Source organism: Oratosquilla oratoria, chromosome 36, assembly GCF_046742065.1.
Source record: "Oratosquilla oratoria isolate Oo_2021 chromosome 36, ASM4674206v1, whole genome shotgun sequence".
Classification (NCBI taxonomy): Eukaryota; Metazoa; Arthropoda; class Malacostraca; order Stomatopoda; family Squillidae; genus Oratosquilla; species Oratosquilla oratoria.
The window spans coordinates 10,695,434-10,717,353 of record NC_134812.1 but is presented as its reverse complement, the minus strand read 5'-3'; the positions used below and the strand labels follow the sequence as shown (position 1 = coordinate 10,717,353).

Sequence of the window (21,920 nt, the reverse complement as noted above, 5' to 3'; positions counted from 1 at the left end):
GAAATTTAGTCTTGCGGTGTTGCATGTCGTCTCTGACACTCTGAAGCCTCCGGCCTTCTGCCTCCTCTTCCTCTTCTTCCTCCTCCTCTTCCTCCTCCTCCTCCTCCTCTTCGGGATACTAAAGGAGTCTCTTCTGTTTCAGACAAACGCCCTTCGCGCAGGGCCCGAGCGACACGGCCGAGGACATCCTTCACCGTATCGGCGAGGGCAAGTTCAGCCTCGACTCGGGGAACTGGGTCTCCGTCTCCCCTGCAGCGAAGGTAAGCTCGAGGAGGAGTCTTCGAGTTTTGTTATTATTTATTCATTTAATTATTTATTATTGTTTACATTTTTGTTTATTGCTTATCATTTGTTCATTTATCTAGTTTATTTGTTTACTTATCTCTTTATTTATTCTTTTATTATATTTTTTATTTTTTGTTCATTTTTTTATTTTTTTTATTATTATTATTTCTATTTTATTATCATTATTATTATTATTATTATTCTATTTTATTATTATTATTATTTTTTTTTTTTTTATGCATCCGACCTAGTTATGGAGCAAAAGGTCTCCTGCCGCCATGCTCTTCCTTTGTAATCCTTTACTCGGTTACCTCCCCCAGTGGAGAGCAAGTATGTACACACTACTTCGGTCACTGTCGGGATCAGAACGTTCTTCCGAAGTGTGGCGACATATACCTGAATAAAATCGTCTGGGGACAACCCAGACGAAACAATGTGCCCCGAAGTACGTAAGGGGTCAGACCTTTGTCCCATGGACCCCAGTGTGACGATAAAGGGACAGACCTTTGTCCCACGCGTCCCAGTGTGACGATTAAGGGCCAGACCTTTGTCCCATACACCCCAGTGTGACGATAAAGGATCAGACCTTGTCCCACGCACTCCAGTGTGACAATAAGGGATCAGACCTTTGTCCCACCAACCTCAGTGTGACGATAAAGGGACAGACCTTTGTCCCACACGCCCCAAAGTGACGATAAATGGCCAGACCTTTGTCCCACGGACCCCAGTGTAACGGTAAAGGATCAGACCTTTGTCCCACACGCCCCAATGTGACTATGAAGGATCAGACCTTTGTCCGAATCACCCCAATGTAACGATAAAGGGACAGACCTTTGTTCCACACGCCCCAATGTGACGATAAAGGATCAGACCTTTGTCCCACGCGCCCCAATCTGACGACGCGTCTCAAGTGGAACCTTTCCACCAATCCAGATGGTGAAATTGTTAGAAGTCTGGTCCGTTTTATTGTTTGTCTTTTTAGGTCAATAAAAAAGAAAGTCTGGAAAAAACACAGGAACTTGCGTCTCTCGTTCATCTGCCAGAAGGAACACGGAGTAACGTAATAATTTAATTTATTCATTTATTTTATTTACTTGCTTTTTTTTTCCTACCTTTCTATGTATGGAAGAGTTTGTCATCTACGTTTCTTTGTGTAATATTCAGTGTTTTTGAACTAATACAACGAAACGGTCTTTTTATGGAATTCTTATTCAGTGGATTTCACATTTGAATATTGCTTTTCCATTGTAAAACAAACGTCAATTTTTTTAGCGTGCTTTCATGTGTCACAGCGCTTTTTAATTTTTCATTTGATTTTTTTTATTTCTATATCGTGTGTGTGTGTGTGTGTGTGTGTGCGCGCGCGCGCGCCTGCCTGTGTGTGTGTGTGTGTGTGTGTGTGTGTGTGTGTGTGTGTGTGTGTGTTTACCTAGTTGTATCTTACGGGAAGAGGGCTAAGCTCGTGGGATCCCGTCTTTGTATCTTTGTTTGCTCTTAAATTCTTGTATTGTTTTTGCACACACTGTTCTTTCGTCTAATGTATTCTATACATCCACCACTCTGTGGGGGAAAACTGTGTGTGTGTGTGTGTGTGTGTGTGTGTGTGTGTGTGTTTACCTAGTTGTATTTTACGGGAAGGGGAGCTATGCTCGTGGGGTCACGTCTTCATATCTCATTTTATCTAAACTATTTTTAAATTCATGTATTGTTTTTGCACACACCACTTTCTCATCTAACTTGTTCCAACTGTCTATTACTCTGTGAGGAAAGCTGTTCTTTTTCAAATCTCTTCTATAGTGTGTGTGTGTGTGTGAGTGAGTGAGTGAGTGAGTGAGTGAGTGACACGTAACGCCCCCGAAGATTCTTTGCCATAAAACACATCGACTTACACTCCCAGGTCATCTGCCCCGCGCCCGACTCTCCATTGTATCCAGATACAAACATACGCGGGACTTTGTACCTGCTGGGGCCTGTAGACTCCCGACCTTATTTGATTTGGGCCTTTGTAGTCGGCGGAGCTGAAAGGACTCGAAGACTTCTGCCGGGAAGACTTGATGTGTTAAGACTCTTTGTTTTCTGAAGCGAATACTTCGTGTGTGGAGGTGTGTCTTGGATATTGTTCCAAGCGCGCGTACACACACACACACACACACACACACATACACACATACATACATATCTGATTGGCTAGTCCCCAACCATTAAAAGCGTTGCGTGACTAAATATCCAAAAATATCTAGTGAGCGGATTAGAGCGTTGCTACTTTCGGCGGAGGTCGAAGTGATGGTGGTTCGAACCCATCCACCGGCGAGTCGGACCAAGGACATGGCTCATTAAATTCCAAATTGCAAAGTCCTCTGTAAGGGGCACCGTCCTAGCCTCCTGATAAGGGAGGGGGAGTTCGCGACGTTAAGCTGGTGATATAATCGGAAGCGAGCTGGTCTCGCGTTCGCCTAGTTGCGGGTTCGAATCCTGCACTTCCCCCGATTCCCAGCAATGACTGTTACCTGCCCCCTTCAGTCTAAGAGCATAAGGTGAAGGTAGCAGCTACTCAGCGCCTCCTGGCGTAGGCTCCTCGCCACATTCTTCTTCTTCAGTTATGTATCAGCAGACTGCTGGGATGAAGGAGCTCAGAAGCAGATACATATATAGATAAGACCACTGTACGAGTCCTGGGATCGAACGAAAGAGTTATAGGACATCAGTCGAGCTCTCAAACCCCCCAGGACCATGTTTCCTCTTTTTTTTTTTTTGAGGTAGGGCCGTTCCGAAAAAAGAATGGGACCAAGAGCATTTCGATTCGAACTGAAGTGATCGGGCGGGCTGTCGTGGGCGTGGGAGGATGGCCAGGGTTTGCCAGCACGCCCACGCCAACGTCTCGCTGGCTCATTTCGATGTCTTCATGCCCGAGCTTTGTGTCTAAGTCGTCTGTCTGGAGCGCGAATCTGTCTGGACGGATGGTGTGACGGGTCCGTCGGTCTTGTGCTCGCCGCGGAGGGTCGAGACGGGCATAGGGAAGCTTCTGCTGTTTCTTCTTCTTCTTCTTCTTCTTCTTTTTCTTTTTCTTCGCTTCTTATTCTTCTTCTTCTTATTCTTCTTCTTATTTTTCTTCTTCTTCTTCTGCTTCTTATTCTTCTTCTGCTTCTTCTTCTTCTTCTTCTTCTGCTTCTTATTCTTCTTCTGCTTCTTATTCTTCTTCTTATTTTTCTTCTTCTTCTTCTGCTTCTTATTCTTCTTCTGCTTCTTCTTCTTCTTCTTCTTCTGCTTCTTTTTCTTCTTCGTTGTTCTTATTCTTCTTCTTCTTATTCTTCTTCTTATTTTTCTTCTTCTTCTTCTGCTTCTTATTCTTCTTCTGCTTCTTCTTCTTCTTCTTCTTCTGCTTCTTATTCTTCTTCTGCTTCTTATTCTTCTTCAGCTTCTGTTTCTTCTGCTTCTTCTTCTTCTGCTTCTTCTTCTTTTTCTTCTGCCTCTTATTCTTCTTCAGCTTCTGTTTCCGATTCTTCAGATTCTGCTTCTTCTGCTTCTTCTTCTTCTTCTGCCTTTTCTTCTTCTGCTTCTATTTCTTCTGCGTCTTCTTTCTCTTCTTCTGTTTTTTTCTTCAACTTCTGTTTCCGACTCTTCTTTTCCTTCTTCTTCAGCTTCTCCTTCAGCTTATCCTTCTGCTTCTGTTTCTTCCTCTTCTTTCTCTGCTTCTTCTGCTGCTTCTTCTGTTTTTTTTCCTCTTCGTCTTCTTTGCCTTCTTCTCTTCTTCCTCTTCTTCTGTTGTGACGCCTTTTTAACTCAATAAAAACATATAGTTGTAACAAGTATGAAATGTAGATTGCGGTCCCAAAGTCGAATGAAGCCGTATGGCTTGTTTCACACGTATCGACTTTTCGCCGTTCATGACACGACGTCTCGCTATCAAATAATCATGGGTGTCTGTACTGGGCGCTTTCGTGCATAGTCGTGGTCGTGTGAAAGCGTCCATAGACACCCATGGTGATTTGATAGCACGACGTCGTGTCGTACACGGCGCACGACATCGTGTCGTGGACGGCGCGCGTCGAAAAGTCGATACGTAGCGAAGGAGGTTAAGACTTTGGCGACTTCGGGAATGACTTCGGGACTATGAGTGGGATTCTCGAGGTTGAGTGACGGGAGCTGGAATAGGCATTGCCCTTAATATACTGGAACTAGTGACGACCGAAGTCAAATACCACCGAGAACTAATGCTCTTAGCCTCTTTTGTAGTCACTGTCGTTATCTTTTTGTCGTTGTTGTTCCTCCCCAGACTGTCTGGCCGAGCAGCCTCCGTCTCCCTGAGGAAGACCACCGCTGAAACTGGGCTTTCCGCACAATTCCCTTATAGAGTGTCTGTTGTGTTATTAGCGTGCGTGATTGTGTACATTGCAGTCTTCCATAATGTGTTGCATAGTGGCTTCGGTATGCTAACTGTCTGACTGTCATCGAATATTGTTCTTTATAATCGTTTCTGTTTATCTGGGTGTCGTTCTTGTTTTACGAAATGTTTGCATTGGATTGCCTTTGTGTGTGTGTGTGTGTGTGTGTGTGTGTGTGTGTTTCGGTGTATGTTTGTATGCTGATTTAATGGTAATAATAAATATTAATCGATTTATTAACTTAACAGTGATGCACTGACAATGCACAATTTGAGCTAATTCTAGGACCAGACTAAAATGAGTTAATAATGTACACTATAGACGAAATGGAATAGCGATGTTCTTGTGTGTGTGTGCGTGTGTACATGTGTATGTGTGTGTGCTTGCGTGTGTAAATTATGTGTGCGTGCGTGTGTGTATCTGTCCTCAGACTGCTGAATACTTGAAACCTCGTCAGTGTCACACTTGCTGGTCAGTTGTACCCATTGCAATGTTGTCCTCCTTGTTGATGACAGGACAACAAAAAAATCCCCGGGAGTTTTGCTAAGCAAATCATGTTTGCTACATAATGGAAGAGTTACTTGTTTGACATCGTAGGAGCCACCGGATATTGTCAAGACTTTATACGTTGGATATTCCACACTTGCTTCTGACAATCAACACCTCAATGGCGTCTTGTTTCCTCACGAGAAATTCCTGTTTACCGTCGAATAGTCAGCTTGTATGTGTACATGTTTTACATAGTAATACATTATGTGGCAATGTTTCCCATTTTCTTCAGGCGACCCCCAATATGATCCTCATGATATGATCGCGACGCCACTAATCTATTTGTTATATGTGTTAATATATGTAACTAGTTGTTGACTGTAAAAAGTAGCGGACAAGTATATTAAATATATGTGTAAGGTTATAAAAGACAAAGTTAACTTTGTTATGGTTATTGTACTGAATTGATATAAGTTTGCCAAAAAAAAAAAAAAAAATACAAGATGTCTTGGCGACTTCCCATGGTTATTGTACTGAATTCATATAATTTTGAAAAAAAAAAAACATACAAGATGTCTTGGCGACCCCACTTGAGGTCGCGTCCCCAGGGTTGGAAAACAGTGGTATAAGGGGTCACTTGATAGCTTAAGTGTCTCGAAATAAAGAGCAGATGGACGTGAGTTCGAGTCCCGGGGCCTGCTGTAAACTTGCTGCCTTGGTTCCCGACAGCCCTAGTCAGACGGGGAGGCGACCCAACGTCGATGGGTTTCTCACTTCCCACAGCGTGGGAATGGGATGATGAGCATTTTAGTATACGGAGAATTATCTATAGTCGCGGAGTTCCGTTTCTGTGTTAAAGATGAATTATGATATGAACTGAAGTACGAAAGAAAAGACATACAAGTCATTCCTGTAACACTTAAATAGGTGAAACGCTCGTGCACACACACACATACACACACACACACACACACACACACACACACACACACACACACACACACACTAAATTCATATTTACATATTCAGATGTCGGGCCTTGCGATGTAATCTAGTGATGTCTCTTACCTCCATTCCTCTCCATTCCTCTCCTCTCTTCTCTTCTCCTCTCTTCTCTCTTCTCTCTTCTCTTCTCTCCACGCCACTCTAATCCTCCCCTCTCTTTCCACATTCTCTTCTCTCCCTTCCCTTCCCCTCTTTTCCCCTCTCTTCCTCTCCAGTCCACCGCACTCTCGTCCCTCCTCTTCTCTCCCCTCCTTGCCTTTCCTTTTTACCTTCTTTCCTATCCTTTTCCCTCCCATTCCTTCCTTTCCCTACTCCCAGTTCCCTCATGTACCCTTCCCTCTCCTCTCCTCTCCTCTCCTTTCCTCTCCTTTCCTCTCTTCTCTTCTCCTCTCCTCTCCTCTCCTCTCTTCTGTCGTAGGTGCTTAAAGTGTATGCATGATACGTTGTTCGCGTCTGAGGATGCGACTGTGTGATAAGCCTCGTTTACATTGGGCAAGTTGAGAGGCAAGTCAAGTGTGCAAGTTATTTGAACTGGAGAGGAAGGCAAGCAAGTACATGTTCATGCAGGCCACTTGCCTCTGACTTGGCCTGTGTGAACATGTACTTGTTCGCTTTCCTCTCCAGTTCAAGAAACTTGCACACTTGACTTGCTTCTCAACTTGCCCAATGTAAACGAGGCTTCAGGCTGGCATGTGATTAGGTTGTTCTTCTGGTGTAGAGTTCTAAGAGATGTTCAACAAAATCAACGATAGACACTAAGGCTTGTTTCACACGTATCGACTTTTCGCCGTGCGCAGCCCACGACACGACGTCGTGCTGTCCCAAGTAACCATGGATGTCTATGGACGCTTTCACACGTCACGACCACAACCACGTGTGAAAGCTTCCGTAAACACCTATGGTTTATTTGAGAACACGACGTCGTGTCGTTGACGGCGCACGGCGAAAAGTCGGATACGTGTGAAACGAGGTGTCTTCGTCTGCTTTTGTGGATAGAACGTTGTGTTTGGTAGTATTGATGTGTGTTGATTTCGTAATCGAATACAACCACGTCTCTTTAATTTTTCGGTGCTTCCGTTCTTTTACTTTCTAGTTCACGAAGGTAAAATTCTCCTCTGCTCGTGATGTCCTGTTCTGTGTTCTGGTCGTCGGGGCTGTCGTGTCCAGTACTGTTGCCTTTTGTCGCGTTATTGTATTTTCGCCTCTTGCATGATTGCGCTGTGTAAGTTATGTGAATGCATGAAGTGTTTTAAATTGTATTTGCTCTGATTCCGATATTGCCCCTGGCTATTTGTAGTGTATTCAGGCCGTGTAGGGTACGTGTTTGTTTATTTGTAATCATTGGGGGTTGTGTGTGCGTGTGTGTGTGTGTGTGTGCGTGTGTGTACGTGTACGTGTAGGACGGTTTATGTGCTTGTACTTGTCTGTTATGACAGATGTGGAGAAGGTCATTGGGTGATGCTGCGTGTGTTTGTGTGTGTTTGCGGGTCATATAGCTAGTGTGTATATGTGTATATGTTTATTAGTATGATAGTAACAGAAGGAGCAGATGGGCGTGAGTTCGAATCCCGAATCAATCCAAAATATGTGAATGATCGTTTCAGTCCACACAATGTTTTGGGAGAGAAGATTGCGAATAACATTCCGTGTTGTATTTCGTCATCACCAGTCAGGGGCGTCATACGCCTGGGGGCGCGTTGCTTCACTCACACGCCGGCGCCAGTCCCCTCCACGGTCTCTCCGAGGGGCAAGCTCCCATGCAGTCACCCTTGCATCCCACTCCAAACATATCTCTACAGGTTTGACCCTCCTGCCCCGGCATGGGTTCAATGGGCACATCCCTTTCGTGTAGTATTAACATGTCTATGTGGGGTGGACGTAATAGTGAATAGAGTTGAGATTGACGAAGCCCAGATTAGGTCAACTCCCGAAACGTCCTTGCAGGACCAAACCTCCCGAGACAAATCTGTTTGTTTTTGTGTCATTATGACATTTTGGAAATAAAATCTCCAACTGGGATTCGAACCCTCGCCTGAGCGGCTTGCTTTTTTCATAAGACGGAAGGCACGATGGTACGGCCCTCGTCTCATAAAAAGCAAGCCGCTCAGACGAGGGTTCGAATCCCAGTAGGAGAGTATACATCTGTTTGTGATTTGGTATGTGTGTATGTGCGGTGTTGGTTGGATCCTGGGGGACCAGATTTCGTTATGCGTCTCTGTCAAATAGCATTAGTAACACGGGCACAGGTACCAGGACGCCACGCCTCTGCCCCGTCTCCCCGTAGGGAAATAGGTAAATAAATTAATTAATAAATACATCAAGGATGCCGGTTTGGCCCCGGAGGGGAGGGGGAGGGGGGAAGGGGGAAGGGGTCAGTGCCCTAGCCGCCGATCTCCTGGGAGATTTGTGTCCTCCACGCGAGAGGCGGCGCTGTAATGGCGTAGTAGTAGTTAGTGCATAGTTCGATGAAGCAGTCAGGTAGTAGTAATAGTAGTAGTAATACTAGTAGTAGTAGTAGAAGTAGTAGACCACATTTATTGGCTAGAGCGGGGCTTATATACTATGTGGGAATCAGATCATGATACTAATTCAGTTCCACAAGGATGGAAGTCGCTTTAAGAAATAGTAGTAGTAGTACTAGTAGTAGTACACATTTATTGGTTAGAGCGGGGTTTATATACTATGTGGAAATCAGATCATGAGCCAAATGGCTTTCATCACACAATTTCACAAGTATGACGCTTTTAAAAATAATAGTTGTAGTAGTAGTAGTAGTAGTAGTAGACCACAGTTATTGGCGAGAGTGGGGCTTACATACTATGTGGAAATCAAATCATGATCCTAATTGCTTTCATCACACAGTTCCACAAGGATGGAGGTCAGTAGTAGTAGGCTAGTAGTAGTAGTAGTAGTAGTAGTAGTAGACCACAGTTATTGGCGAGAGTGGGGCTTACATACTATGTGGAAATCAAATCATGATCCTAATTGCTTTCATCACACAGTTCCACAAGGATGGAGGTCGCTTTAGAAATAGTGGTAGTACAAGTAGTAATAGTAATAGTAATACACAACAGTAATTGGCGAGAGCGTGATGAATATACGGTGTGGAAATCAAATCCTGGTCCTAATTGCTTCATTACACAGTTTCATAAGGATGAAAGTCGCTTTAAAAATAGTAGTAGTATTAATAGTAGTAATAGTAGTAGTAGTAGCATCATCTAGAACACCTCCCCATTACGGAAATGCAGCTATGTAAAGTTAACTCTTGTGCACTTTGTCGATTCTGCATAATTATATTTCGGTCTGTTTTTGACGTACTTTTCTTGTCTCCACTTTCCATCCCCCCTTCCCTCTCTCTCCCTCTCTCTCTCTCTCTCTCTCTCTCTCTCTCTCTCTCTCTCTCTCTCTCTCTCTCTCTCTCTCTCTCTCTCTCTCTCTCTCTCTCTCTCTCTCTTTCCTTTCCATCTCTCCCATCCCCAGCCCTTCCCTCTCTTTCCCTTCCCTCTCTTTCCCTTCCCTCTCTCTCCCGTTCCCCTTCGTCCCTCCCCTCTCCACCACCTTCCCTCTCTCTTCCTTTCCTCTCCTTCCCTCCCCAGCCTTTCCCTCTCTTTCTCCCACCTTTCCCTATCTCTCTCCCACCTTTCCCTTCCTCCCACTCTCCCCACCCCTTCCCTCTCTCCCCACCCTTTCCCTCTCTCTTCCTTTCCTCTCCTTCCTTCCCCAGCCTTTCCCCCTCTCTCTCTCCCACCTTTCTCTCTCTCTCCCACCCTTCCCTTCCTCCCACCCTCCCCTTCCTCCCACCTTTCCCTTCCTCCCACCCTCCCCTTCCTCCCACCCTCCCCTTCCTCCCACCCTCCCCTTCCTCCCCTCCTTTCCTTCCTACGTTCCGGTTTCCTCGATCTTCAGTATACTTCTCTTCCATCACCAAAACTCAACTATCCTCCCCTCCCTCCCTCCCTCCCTCCCTACCTACCTACCTACTTCCCTCCCAGCCTTCTCTACTCCCCTCCCTCCCACCCTCCAACTTCCCCTCTTTCTTTCATCTTTCACATATCTTCGCTCTCCTCCCTCCCCTTCTCTTCCCCTCCTCTTTCCTTTCCTCTTTCCTCTCCTCATTTCCTCTCGTCTCCTCTCGTCTCCTCTCCTCTCCTCTTCTCTCTCGTCTCCTCTCCTCTTTCCTGTACTACACCCTCTCTTCCCTCCTCGCCCTCCTCCCCTTCTTCCCTCCTCCCCCTCTTCCCTCCTCCCCTTCTTCCCTCCTCCCCTTCTTCCCTCCTCCCCCTCTTCCCTCCTCCCCTTCTTCCCTCCTCCCCTTCTTCCCTCCTCTCCCTCCCCCCTCCTCCCCTTCTTCCCTCCTCTCCCTCCTCCCCTTCTTCCCTCCTCCATATGGGGAAGTCTTCGTTGACCAAGGGCACGCTTTCAGACAACTTCTGACGCTCAGCCTACGTTCTGGATACGGAGCCTCGTAGACTCTGAACGAATTAAAAAAAAAAAAAAAAAAAAAATCTTGAGTTGATGGCTGTCACGTCCGCCGCCGTCGTTGTCCGCGGACTTTCTCGCGGACTTCGGGTGACGAACTGAACTATTAGCAGATTGGTCCGTCGCGGACCTCGGGGGAGCCAAGGTATGATGATGATGATGACACGGGAATAACAATCGAGTAATTTGGTAGGTCCTGTCAGGTAGGAAATGATAGGGATGCACGCGCGCAAAACACAGACACAAACAAACAGACACACACACACACGCGCGCACACACACACACACACACACACACACACACACACACACACACACACACACACACACACACACACACGGGAGAGAGAGAGAGAGGGAGTGAAGGAGAGTAAATTAAAGGTAGAAATAGAGAGAGATAGTGAGAGAAGGAGAGTAAATTAAAGGTAGAAATAGAGAGAAAGAAAGAGAGAGAAAGGGAGGGAGTGAAGGAGAGTAAATTAAATGTAGAAATAGAGAGAGAGAGAGAGAGAGAGAGAGAGAGAGTGGTAGTGAAGGAGGGAGGAGAGTAAATTAAAGGTAGAAATATAGAGAGAGGGGGAGAGAGTGATAGATGAAAGCATAGCGAGAAGGCATAATGGCTACCAAGACACGAAAAGACACAATGTGCCTGACTGCCTGACTGCCTGACTGCAAGCCAAATCTCCTGATTGCATCATGCAACATCGAAGACGTGACAGACTGTGACGGACGGTGTTGGGGATGTGTCGCCCACATGTCACTTAAAGTAACTGACATGTCACGCGTACGTGTGACATGTCACTTCAAGTAACTGACATGTCACGCGTATGTGTGACGCAGTCAGCGACAGACGTGACACGAGTGTTACTCCGTGTGACGGACACGTAACACACACGTCATTTTGTGTGACTGATATGTCACATACATGTCAGTCGTGTCTGTTGGTGAGTCATTAAGCGTATCAGATAATCTGTATATGTCAGTTTGTCTGTCAGGTATGAACAGGAAGCTTCAGTAAGTTGTTCTTATACTCACTATCCGGTAGTTTTCGTAGTGATCATAACCCCTGGACTTATGGAGCGCTGTTGATCGTAATCTGAATCTGCCCAAGGGATGTCCTCTGTTAAAAAGAAAACAATGAATAAATAATAATAATAATAATAATAATAATAATAATAAATATAATGATAATAATAATGATAATAGATTCCACGCTATAAAGTCCTCTGTAAGGGGCATCGTCCTAGCCTCCTGATAGGTGGAGTTTGCGACCTTTAACCGAATCAACATCACAGATTTATTGAAAGAATGACGCAATCGGAGGAAATAAATCTAATTAAATCCAAGTTTGATGAACGGAGGCAAAGAGACGGCGCTCCACGAGCATAGCTGATGAGACATCTCGCCACAAGTTTCACTTAGTGGAAAAACCCGCTGCCCCTCAGCGGGTGACAACGATCCTAAGGTATAGTCACAGATAAATCTATGACTATGGACTGTTTTATGTGTTGTCTGTATGTGGCTGTTTCCAGAAATGGGCGCGTTCCTCGGTGCGTTCCTAGGTGCGTTCCTCGATGTCCTGACTTATAGTTTGTGTGTCATTAAGGACACTGAGGAACGCGCCCAGCTCTGGCTGCTCTCCGTGTATGGAAAGATGAAACACAGTTGAAGTTGATAGAGAGAGGTCTTAGGCCTATTTCGAGGACGGAGTGTCAGCCCCTTGGGGCTGCACCTCATGATGGAAGTGAGGGGGTTGACGGGTTTAGAAAACGGTCATCTTCATCTTGCAGGACCACAGAAAACGGGAAAATACTATTTGGGTTATGAATATAGACATCTTGTGTGTTACAGTTGGTTGAATGAAGTAAATACATACAGAAAACGGGGGAGAGGGAGGTAAGGAGCCCATACCTATGTGGCACCCCTTCGAGTTGTATGGGTACATCAAATCCGTTTGATGGTCGTATATGTGAGTCCTTAGGGGCTTTAGATAAATAATTCAATAAAAAAGCAAGATGGAATACCAAGGAAACGTGTGTGTGTGTGTGTGTGTGTGTGTGTGTGTGTGTGTGCGCGAGCACGTGTGTGTGATTCACCATTCACCATGGTTTTGAATCACGTGTTGGACTCGTGATCGACATTTATTAACCTCCTGGATGAGAGCTCAGAGGTCGTATGACCGATCTATGGGTAATACTGTGACCTTACACGCACACACACACACACCCAACTCCCCGCCCACGAGATTTTGAGTAACGACCCGTAGCGCAGTGATACTGAAGTTATTTCAGCCCTGGGCGTGTGTGTGTGTGTGTGTGTGTGTGTGAGAGAGAGAGAGAGAGAGATTTCGCCAGTGTTGCCAAGATTCTGGGTGTGACGTCATCTTGTGTCCCACCCATATACCTACTCCACCTAACGTGCATCTCTCTTTGTCCCCTTAACCACTGAACCTCCCTTTAACCCGTAAACAAACTCCACCCAGTTTTGTCTTCTTTATGCTGAACTGTTCCCCAGGCCGAAGTACACGGAATACTCAAACCTCACCCATCACCAACTCCAACACCACCACAGAGACCACCATTGCCACCACCACTTTCTCCATCACTACCACCACAACCAATACTAACTGTACTACTATCACACCACCACTGCTGCCACTACCATTATCACTGTCACTACCACCACCACTACTATCATTTCCACCACCACCTACCACCACCAACACTACCACCACAACTACTACCAACACTACTGCCACTAACACCACTACCACCACCACAACTACTACCACCAACACTACTTTCACTACTACCACTACCACCACTACTACCATTTCCACTACCATTTCCACTACCACCACCACCTGTACCACCACCACTACTTTCACTACCACCACTACTACCATTTCCACGACCATTTCCACTACCACCACCACCTGTACCACCACCACCAGGACCGACACTGCCCTGCGATCCTGGTGTCAGGGGACCTGACTGGAAGAGCGTTCATTTGTCGTTCCGTCCCGAGCCGGAATGAAACCCGAGTCGTTCCCAATCGTGCCATGAATATTGGAGACCGGAGGGCGGAAATGAGGAGGCGTTGCCGCCGCCGCCACAGCCCCGCGGGGCTTCTAGGGGGCCTAATTTCAGCCCCCCTAGGACGCCCACTGGCCACGCTCCCTTGTGTCTAAGTTTATGTTATTCTGGAATATGGGAAGCCTTGGAGTAAATGGAATGAGTCCTGTGTAGTATTGAATGATGCATTTCTTCCCCCCCAAGAATAGAAAAGTCTAATTGTCCTTTTTTGAGTAACGTGATGCCTAAATTTTGCGACATGTTTTACTCTGATCAGAAAGACAACCTATAATTCAAAATGAATGCCAAGCTGTAATACTATGGAGACCTATTGGGGTTTCATTTGTCTTGATCGCGTGGCTCAGTTTCAGAGACGCCTTGCTCCTGTTAAAAGATAAAAACATAAATAAAATAATAAATAGATAAGAAATATAGTAATAAAAGATAAATATGCCCCCACTGCTTGGTTAGACCTTAAAAGGTCGCCCAGTTTTTCAGGACAGCTTTTGGCTCGTGATGTCCTAAAAATATTGTGCAGATACTTGGGAATTCTCACACAACTTTTTCCAACCACGTTAAGCTCTCCTTAAGTCTCGAAATTTTTAAGAATTCTTTTGAGAGAAACCCGTTCCTCAAACATGTGGATGCAGAAGCAGCTTCATTCATCGTTTTGGCAAAGTTTCTCTTAAAGCCCAAGTTTCGCTTGCAAAGGAAAAGCGTAAATTTCCTCAGGGTCGACGAGTGGATTGTTCATATCATTTCAGTTTTCGAACAAGATGTTTCAGTTTTCGAGCAAGATGTTTCGGTTTTCGAACAAGAGGGTTCGGTTTTCGAACAAGTGATGAACATTTTAGCCAGTCCGTCTGGTGGTAGCACTGATGTTGCTTGTTCGAACTCCCTGACTCGTGTAAAGACCAACAATAGTGCGTACATGTTCGGGTTGTGGTTGAGTATTGCACAGATAATTACCAAGGGATCAAATCACCTATGGTAACCGGATTACTGGTAACACTGCTTATTAACGCTCATAGGTGGTAGTGTTACGTGTAGACCTGATTTATGTTATGCTGCTTGCTATTTTATGACCCTGCATTGGTGGAGGGGGTGGTAGTGGAGGGGAATGAAGGTGGTGGGAATAGGCACGTGCCTCTGATTTGGCTACCTCCCTGATAAGGGGGAAAAAATCTCTCGGTATGTAGATCGGTCGTGAGCTGCGTAGAACCTAGACACGGCTTTAGCTACAGCTCGGTGACCTTTAGATCGCCACAGATATTTCACTTCTATTTTTGATACTGAAACTGATTAATTGATATTAATATAAATGCATCGGTATCTTTTATCCCGTGGTTATATATTAAAAGAGGAAAGTGTGAAATAGTGTCGACAGGAACTAGATCTGATAGAATTTTTATTTATGTATATATATATATATATATATATATATATATATATATATATATATATATATATATATTGCGGTATATTTCAAACACTGATCAATACCTGTGGGACAGACCTATTGTTCCTCAGTCGTCTTTGTCTATAGGGCATCTGTGTTCTGTATGCTTACTGTAGAAGCGCCTCCACCCCCAAATATATATATATATATATATATATATATATATATATATATATATATATATATATATATATATATATAAAACCCTTTGGCCTCATGACACCCAAAACATATCTTTGGATAATGTTAGGTGACCGCGTTTAGCTAAATGCAGACCACCCAGCACACAAACGCGCGCGCGCACACACACACACACACACACACACACACACACACACACACACACACACACACACACACACACACACACACACTCCCAGCTCAACCCCACTCTGTTGGGATTTGGTGTCGAGGAATTCCTTCAACATATTGAAAATGGGTTAACGACATTGATGAAAGTAGCGCGAAGAGGGACTTTTGATATGAATGTTCATGTTTCAGAAATGAAACAAAATGAAACTGTATGTCCCAGCTGGAATAGATTCTTAGTGTTTGACCTTTTTTTTTTTGGGTCTTTTGTTCTGTTTTCTGACCTTTATCGACCTTTGATATCTGTTGTTAAAAAAATTATCTTATTATTTTATTGTACATATTATTATTATTTTTTTAATCTATTTGTTTATTGGCTGTTTCTTTTGTGTTTGTTCCCTTGATCGGCCGCTTTTGTACCCATGTTAAAAAAAAAAAAAAAAAAAAAAAGGGAGCATACAACGCAAAACAAGGGTTTTAGATTTTTTTTTTCTCCTGTTCGTCCGGGCCCAAGGGCCAAGATACCTTTTTGTTGACTGAATACGAACCCGTGTCCACTCGGCTAAAGTCACCAAAATGGATCCTCTGGTTTTTCACGTGGCCGCTGCTCCAACAGGAAGGACACAATAGACAGCCAACGGTTGGTTCTTGTCTGTGTGTTTGACATACGATCTTGTAAAATTGTTTTATATATGTATATTTTGTATCCTTTTCTTAGAATATATGTGTGTATGTAATATATATACATATATGTATATGTATATATATATATATATATATATATATATATATATATGTTGAGACATTCTGACAGGTTGACGTAAGTGGAGTAGGAAACACAGGAGTCTTAGTCTGAGTTTATTCCTGACTAGTTTCGCAGGTGTGCTTCTTCAAAGGAAATTAAAAAGCATACCTGCGAAACTAGTCAGGAATAAAATCGGACTAAGACTCCTATGTTTCTTACTCCATTTACAAACACACACACACACACGTATGTTTTTACACACATATATATATATATATATATATATACATATATACATATATATATATATATATTAGGTTTAACGTCGCGAAACCCCCCTCTCAGGAGGCTAGGACGGTGCCCCTTACAGATAATTTTGTAGCGTTCAACTCGCCTGTGGCTGGGTTCGAACCGTCATCACCTCGAACCTCCGTTGCAAGTAGTGACGCTGTCACCCGTTCGGCCAGTAAGCGAGCTGAAAAAAATGTTAAATATGTTAAAATAATTTTGAATGTTAAATTGTGGATGTTGAAGGCGGGTTAATGTTATCGAGGTCACCTCCCACTCCACCCCCATCCCCTCCCATCTGCTTTAAATCGCTTGACGCAGCTTGTAAAGGGCATCGTAAAGGTGGCGGCACTCTAGGCTAGCATGCTACTTGCTCTTGCTACTTGCTTTTGCTACTTCGTTTGAGTAGAAACGACTTCGGTTACAATGCTCTAGACTTTCGTAAGAATATCTAGACAATGTGTCTAACATTCGTATTTTAGGTTTAACTTCTCTTAGTTCGTCATTCAGCTTCGCCCTCTACGACGCAAAAAGTAATTTGACATTTGGAAATTCGAAAAACAAAAAATCTTCACCGAAGTAGCAAAAGCAAGTAGCATGCTATCGAGAAGTGCTTAGTGTGCCGCCCCCCATCCCCTCCACCATCTGCCATATGATATCTGGCACTCAGATGGCATAGTTGTCACCCTAGTCTGACAGATGGCGATGTGGTCAGCAGATGGCGCTGCACACAGGTGGTTTGGCTCTGCGGTCAGTGTCCAGGTGGTACATGCAACAGGTGGTTTTGTGTTGTTAGGTTGTGTATTCGATAGTGCGTTGTATTGAGCAGGGGCTTGTAGTCTTAGGAAACCAGTCTCAGAGTCCTCAACTGAATGAAGACTATAGGGAAGACTAAAAGATCATTCGTCTTCATATCTTAGGAATGAGAAAAAAAAGGTGTTTCTGTTTCAGGAGTAAAGTATCTTCTCGATATTAAGATAAAAATTCAATCTCGGGGTTGAAATATCTTCTCGACATTTGACCCTCCCCTCCCCCACCCCGAAATGTAGACAAGATACCAAATATATGACTTAATGTAGGGGCAGCCAGCTGGTACGCTGTATACAGATGGTTTAATTCAGGGGTTCTTAACCTGTTTTTCTTAAGTGTCCTATGTCTATGTTTTGCTGTTCCTTACCTTTCTCAAGAACACTTGAACACTAAATAAAGTTACATGACGTCCACTATCTAACACTAGTCTTTGCTTTGTGGGTCCTGTAGTGAAGTTTTGAGATCCTTTAAGGCCCCGCGGACCCCAGTTTCGAAAACCACTGTGGACAGGTGGCAAAGTCGTGGGGGAAGGGAAACGCAGCAACCAGATGGCTTTGCCAGCTGGTTCTTCATTAGTAAATGGAGAGATGCAGTCGCGCGCCAAATGCAAATCCTTCCTTTTGATGGTCGACCCTTCTTGTGAATAGAATCGTGTGGCGTCAGAATGAACTTTTGTGGAGTAGGGGGAGGGAGGGGAGAGAGGTGGAGGGTGTCTTGAACCGATTGGAATCGCACGGCTTTGGACAAAAAAAAAATATATACGAATGAGTAACAACAAGTGGACGGGATGGTCTTCCCCGTAGAACTCGAGCCAAAGAAGGGGAGAGATAACTGGGATGGGAAGTGTGTGTGTGTGGGGGGGGGGAATGGGAAGTGGGGGGGGTCGAGGATGGGGGGAGAATGGGAAGTGGATGTCGGGAGGGGGGGGATGGGAGATGGCTCTGCGCAGGACGGGTAGTGGGGGTAAGCTGGAGGGGGCGTGGGGGGAAAGGAAGGGAGTCTGGGGGGGGATACCTTGCTGCCCTCTGACCTTAAGAACCGTTGCGTTGTATTACCCCCCCCTCGCACTCCTCCCCCAGCCTCTCTCTCCCCCCCCACATCCTCCTCTCTCTCTTATCATTTCATTTCCCTATTCTCTCCCTCATCTACCTGATTCCCTTTACCTTCTTAACCACTCATTTCTTTCCCCTTCCTCCTCCTCCTCCTCCTCCTCCTCCTCCTCGTTGTCCTTGTCGTCACCGTCCACATATTCCACTTCCTCTTCCACTTCCTTTTCCTCTTCCTCCTCCTCCACATTCTCTTCCTGTTTCACTTTTTCTTTCTCTTCCTCTGCTTCTTCGACTTTGTCCTTTCCCACCGATACTTTCCTCCTCCTCATGATTCTGTTCCTACTCTACCTATTCCTCTTCCTCTTCCTCTTCTTCCTCTTCCTTCACTTCCTCGTGTTTTCCTCCACCTCCTCCTCCTCTACCTCCTCTTCCTCCTCCCTTCATTCCTTTTCACATCTTATCTGTCACCGCACTCCCCTTTTTATAATACACCGCTTACTCCTGTACTCATTACCTCCATACCAACACTCGGAGGTTAACTGAAACATCTTCCTCGTAATTTCCCTCTCGTCCCCTTCATAGAGCTTCAGTAAATGGTACATATCCTCTCTTTCCCCCCGTACTCCGCATATAAATGCCCTTCTTCTTCTTCTTCTTCTTCTTCTTCTTCTTCTTCTTCTTCTTCTTCTTCGTCTTCTTCTTCTTCTTCTTCTTCTTCTTCTTCTTCTTCTTCTTCTTCTTCTTCTTCTTCTTCTTCTTCTTCTTCTTCTTCTTCTTCTTCTTCTTCTTCTTCTTCTTCTTCTTCTTCTTCTTCGTGTTCTTCTTTTCAGTCTTCTTTTCTCTTCTTTCTTCTTCCACCTCCTCCATTTCATGTAATGGGGACGAAATGCCACTGTTAGACACGAGTGTAGTAACAGTTGGAGGACTTGACTGTAGTTAGTGATTCAAGTCTTGGTCGTGTAACTCTGGCTATAATTTGCCCAGTGTGATGGGGGTACTTACCACCCTTTCTCCCTCTGTTCCTCCATCCCTTCCTTCCTTCCCTCCTTCCTTCCCTCCTTCCTTCCTCCTTCTCTTCCTTCTCTCTCCCTCCCTCCCTCCCTTCCTCCCTCCCTCCGTTCCTCCCTCCGACTCTATTTCAAGACACCGAAGTAGGCCTATAGGGTACTTTTATCTGACTTGCAACCCAAGAGTGCTTTTTTTTTGGGGGGGGGGGGTGTTATTCTGCCCATAGATACCCGGACACTTCTGACCGTCGCTAAATGTCCTGCCGGGATCTTCCGGACGTTTCGTCCTGTCCCATCCGGGGCCTTGCTAGTGGAGTCATTCCACCATGTTGAGGATCCAACCCCCCTCCTCTTTCTCTCTCTCTCTCTCTCTCTCTCTCTCTCTCTCTCTCTCTCTCTCTCTCTCTCTCTCTCTCTCTCTCTTCTTTTGCGAATTCGGCCTCATATTTTGACGTCCATCTCTTACAGTCTCTCACACACGGACATATTCTCTCTCTCTCTCTCTCTCTCTCTCTCTCTCTCTCTCTCTCTCTCTCTCTCCGTTTCGTACTCTTCAACGATCGCCTGTTTGTACCTGTCCCACTCAGATTTCGATAAAGCCTGAAGCGATCATAGTTGCCATACGGGCTTCGTTTTGCACGGTCAGTTCCTGCCCCAAGTATGATATTGAATTATCGAATTTGTAGGCTGAAGGGCAACCGAGATATCCTTTACGCTTTCAGCTTAGTGACCTTAATAGGATCGTCTGCTGTGGGAATCCGATCCGTAGAACTTGGGGTCTCAAATTAGGGTCCGCCGGCCCTCAGGTGGTCCGTGGCACTTTGTCCAGGTGGTCCTTGAGAGCCATCTGGCAATACTGGTGGAGTGTCTACCTCCGGAATGGTACAACCAGCTGCCGGGAGGAGTATGTGTATCATGAACCATTGGTTATAAATAAAAAGACTCATTTCTATTATCTTTATGTATTCATCATTTCTGTCATTGTATTCTTATTGTTAATTGTTATTTTGTGTTCGCGTATGTTCCTCTTGTATGTCATCCAGCTATGTGACGGGGTCTTCGGTTTATTTTCGATCATAAAAGGGGTTGAAAAAAAAAAGTTTGAGAACCCTTGCCGTAGAGTATGTACGTGCTCGTAGCGATGAGGATCTGAAGATGCTTCGGAGTGACAGGTCGTGTGGGATGAGCAGGAGAAGAACATGTATCTGAGTCGGAGTAGATGCGGGCTGGTTTGGAGTAATGGAGTGTATTAGTTATAATCGAAGGAAGAGGAAAGGAGGTGGAGATGGAGAAGGAAGAGGGAAGGAGGAGGTGGGGAGAAGAAAGAGAAGGAGGAAGGTGGAAGAGAAGGAAGTGGAAAGGATGACAAAAAAGAGATGGAGGAGGAAAAGAAAGGAGGATGAGAAGGATGAACAAAAGAGGAGGTGGAGAAGAAAGAGGAGGGGAAGGAGGAGGAGAGAGAGGGGAAGAATAGAAGAAAGGAGAGGAGATAGTGGTGGAGAAGAAAGAGGAGAAGGAGGAGGAGGAGAAGGGAGAGGGGAAGAACAGGAGAAAGGAGAGGAGAAAGAGGTGGTGGTGGTGATGGAGGAGAAGAAAGAGGAGAAGGAGGAGGAGAAGAGAGAGGGGAAAAACAGGGAAAAGGAGAGGAGAAGGAGGTGGTGGTGGTGATGGAGGAGAAGAAAGAGGAGAAGAGAGAGGGGAAGAATAGGAGAAAGGAGAGGAGGAGGTGGTGATGGAGGAGAGAGAGGGGAAGAATAGGAGAAAGGAGAGGAGGAGATGTTGGTGGAGGAGAGGAGCAAGGAGAGGAGGAGGAGGAGGAGGAGGAGGAGGAGGGCGTGTGAGGACGCGGTGCTCGTGTTCACCTGAATGTCAAAGGTGGCTGGAACGGAACAGGTCTGTGCGTCGTGTCTTCTCGGAACTGAAGGATATAGCAAGACTTGCGACGGAATGGAACGGGGCGGAACGCCGCGCCGCTGTAGCCTCTGGGAACCGGAACAATGTAGACAGACGTTACGGAACGCCGCGGAACGGGGTGGAGCAGAAGTGGATGGAACGGAACCGGGTCAAACGTGAGTTGATGGAACAGAGTCTCTTCATTCAATCCACCGGTCTGGTGGAATAGACAACCATTCTTGGTCTATTTCGTTGTCCAAAAGCCACGCGCGTTCATTCAGTCGATGGGGTGACAGCGGGACGGAAAGTAATGAACCCTGACCTCATTGACCTCACAGTGGAGGTGACATTTTTGGCCAATATCGGGCGAGTTGAGTTTATTTGGTTATGGAGTGGACTATACATCCATTTGCTTTTACCCCTTTCTACTCTGAGCATAAAGGTCAATTTACACAATTCATCAAGTCGCCGCCCGACGCAGATCCTCGTCGGTCCATCAAAGCCGCTGTCCGGACCAGACGGTTCGTCATGACGGAACGGAGACGGTGTGTAACGGAACGGAGACGGTGTGTAACGGGAAGGAGACGGTGTGTAACGGGAAGGAGACGGCACGTGACGGAACGGAGACGGTATGTGACGGAAGGGA

At 45.4% G+C, this 21,920-nt stretch overlaps 1 protein-coding gene across 4 annotated transcripts in view; it reads left to right on the top strand.

Annotated features, from left to right (window-relative positions):
- Window positions 1-21,920, top strand: part of S6kII (Ribosomal protein S6 kinase II) — a 1,295,804-nt gene that overhangs the window by 1,261,222 nt on the left and 12,662 nt on the right. For all 4 annotated transcript variants that reach the window (XM_076174453.1, XM_076174454.1, XM_076174452.1 and 1 more), the window contains exon 14: window positions 143-260. In XM_076174453.1, coding sequence (XP_076030568.1) covers window positions 143-260 — 118 coding nt within the window. The remainder of the gene's footprint in view (window positions 1-142; window positions 261-21,920) is intronic.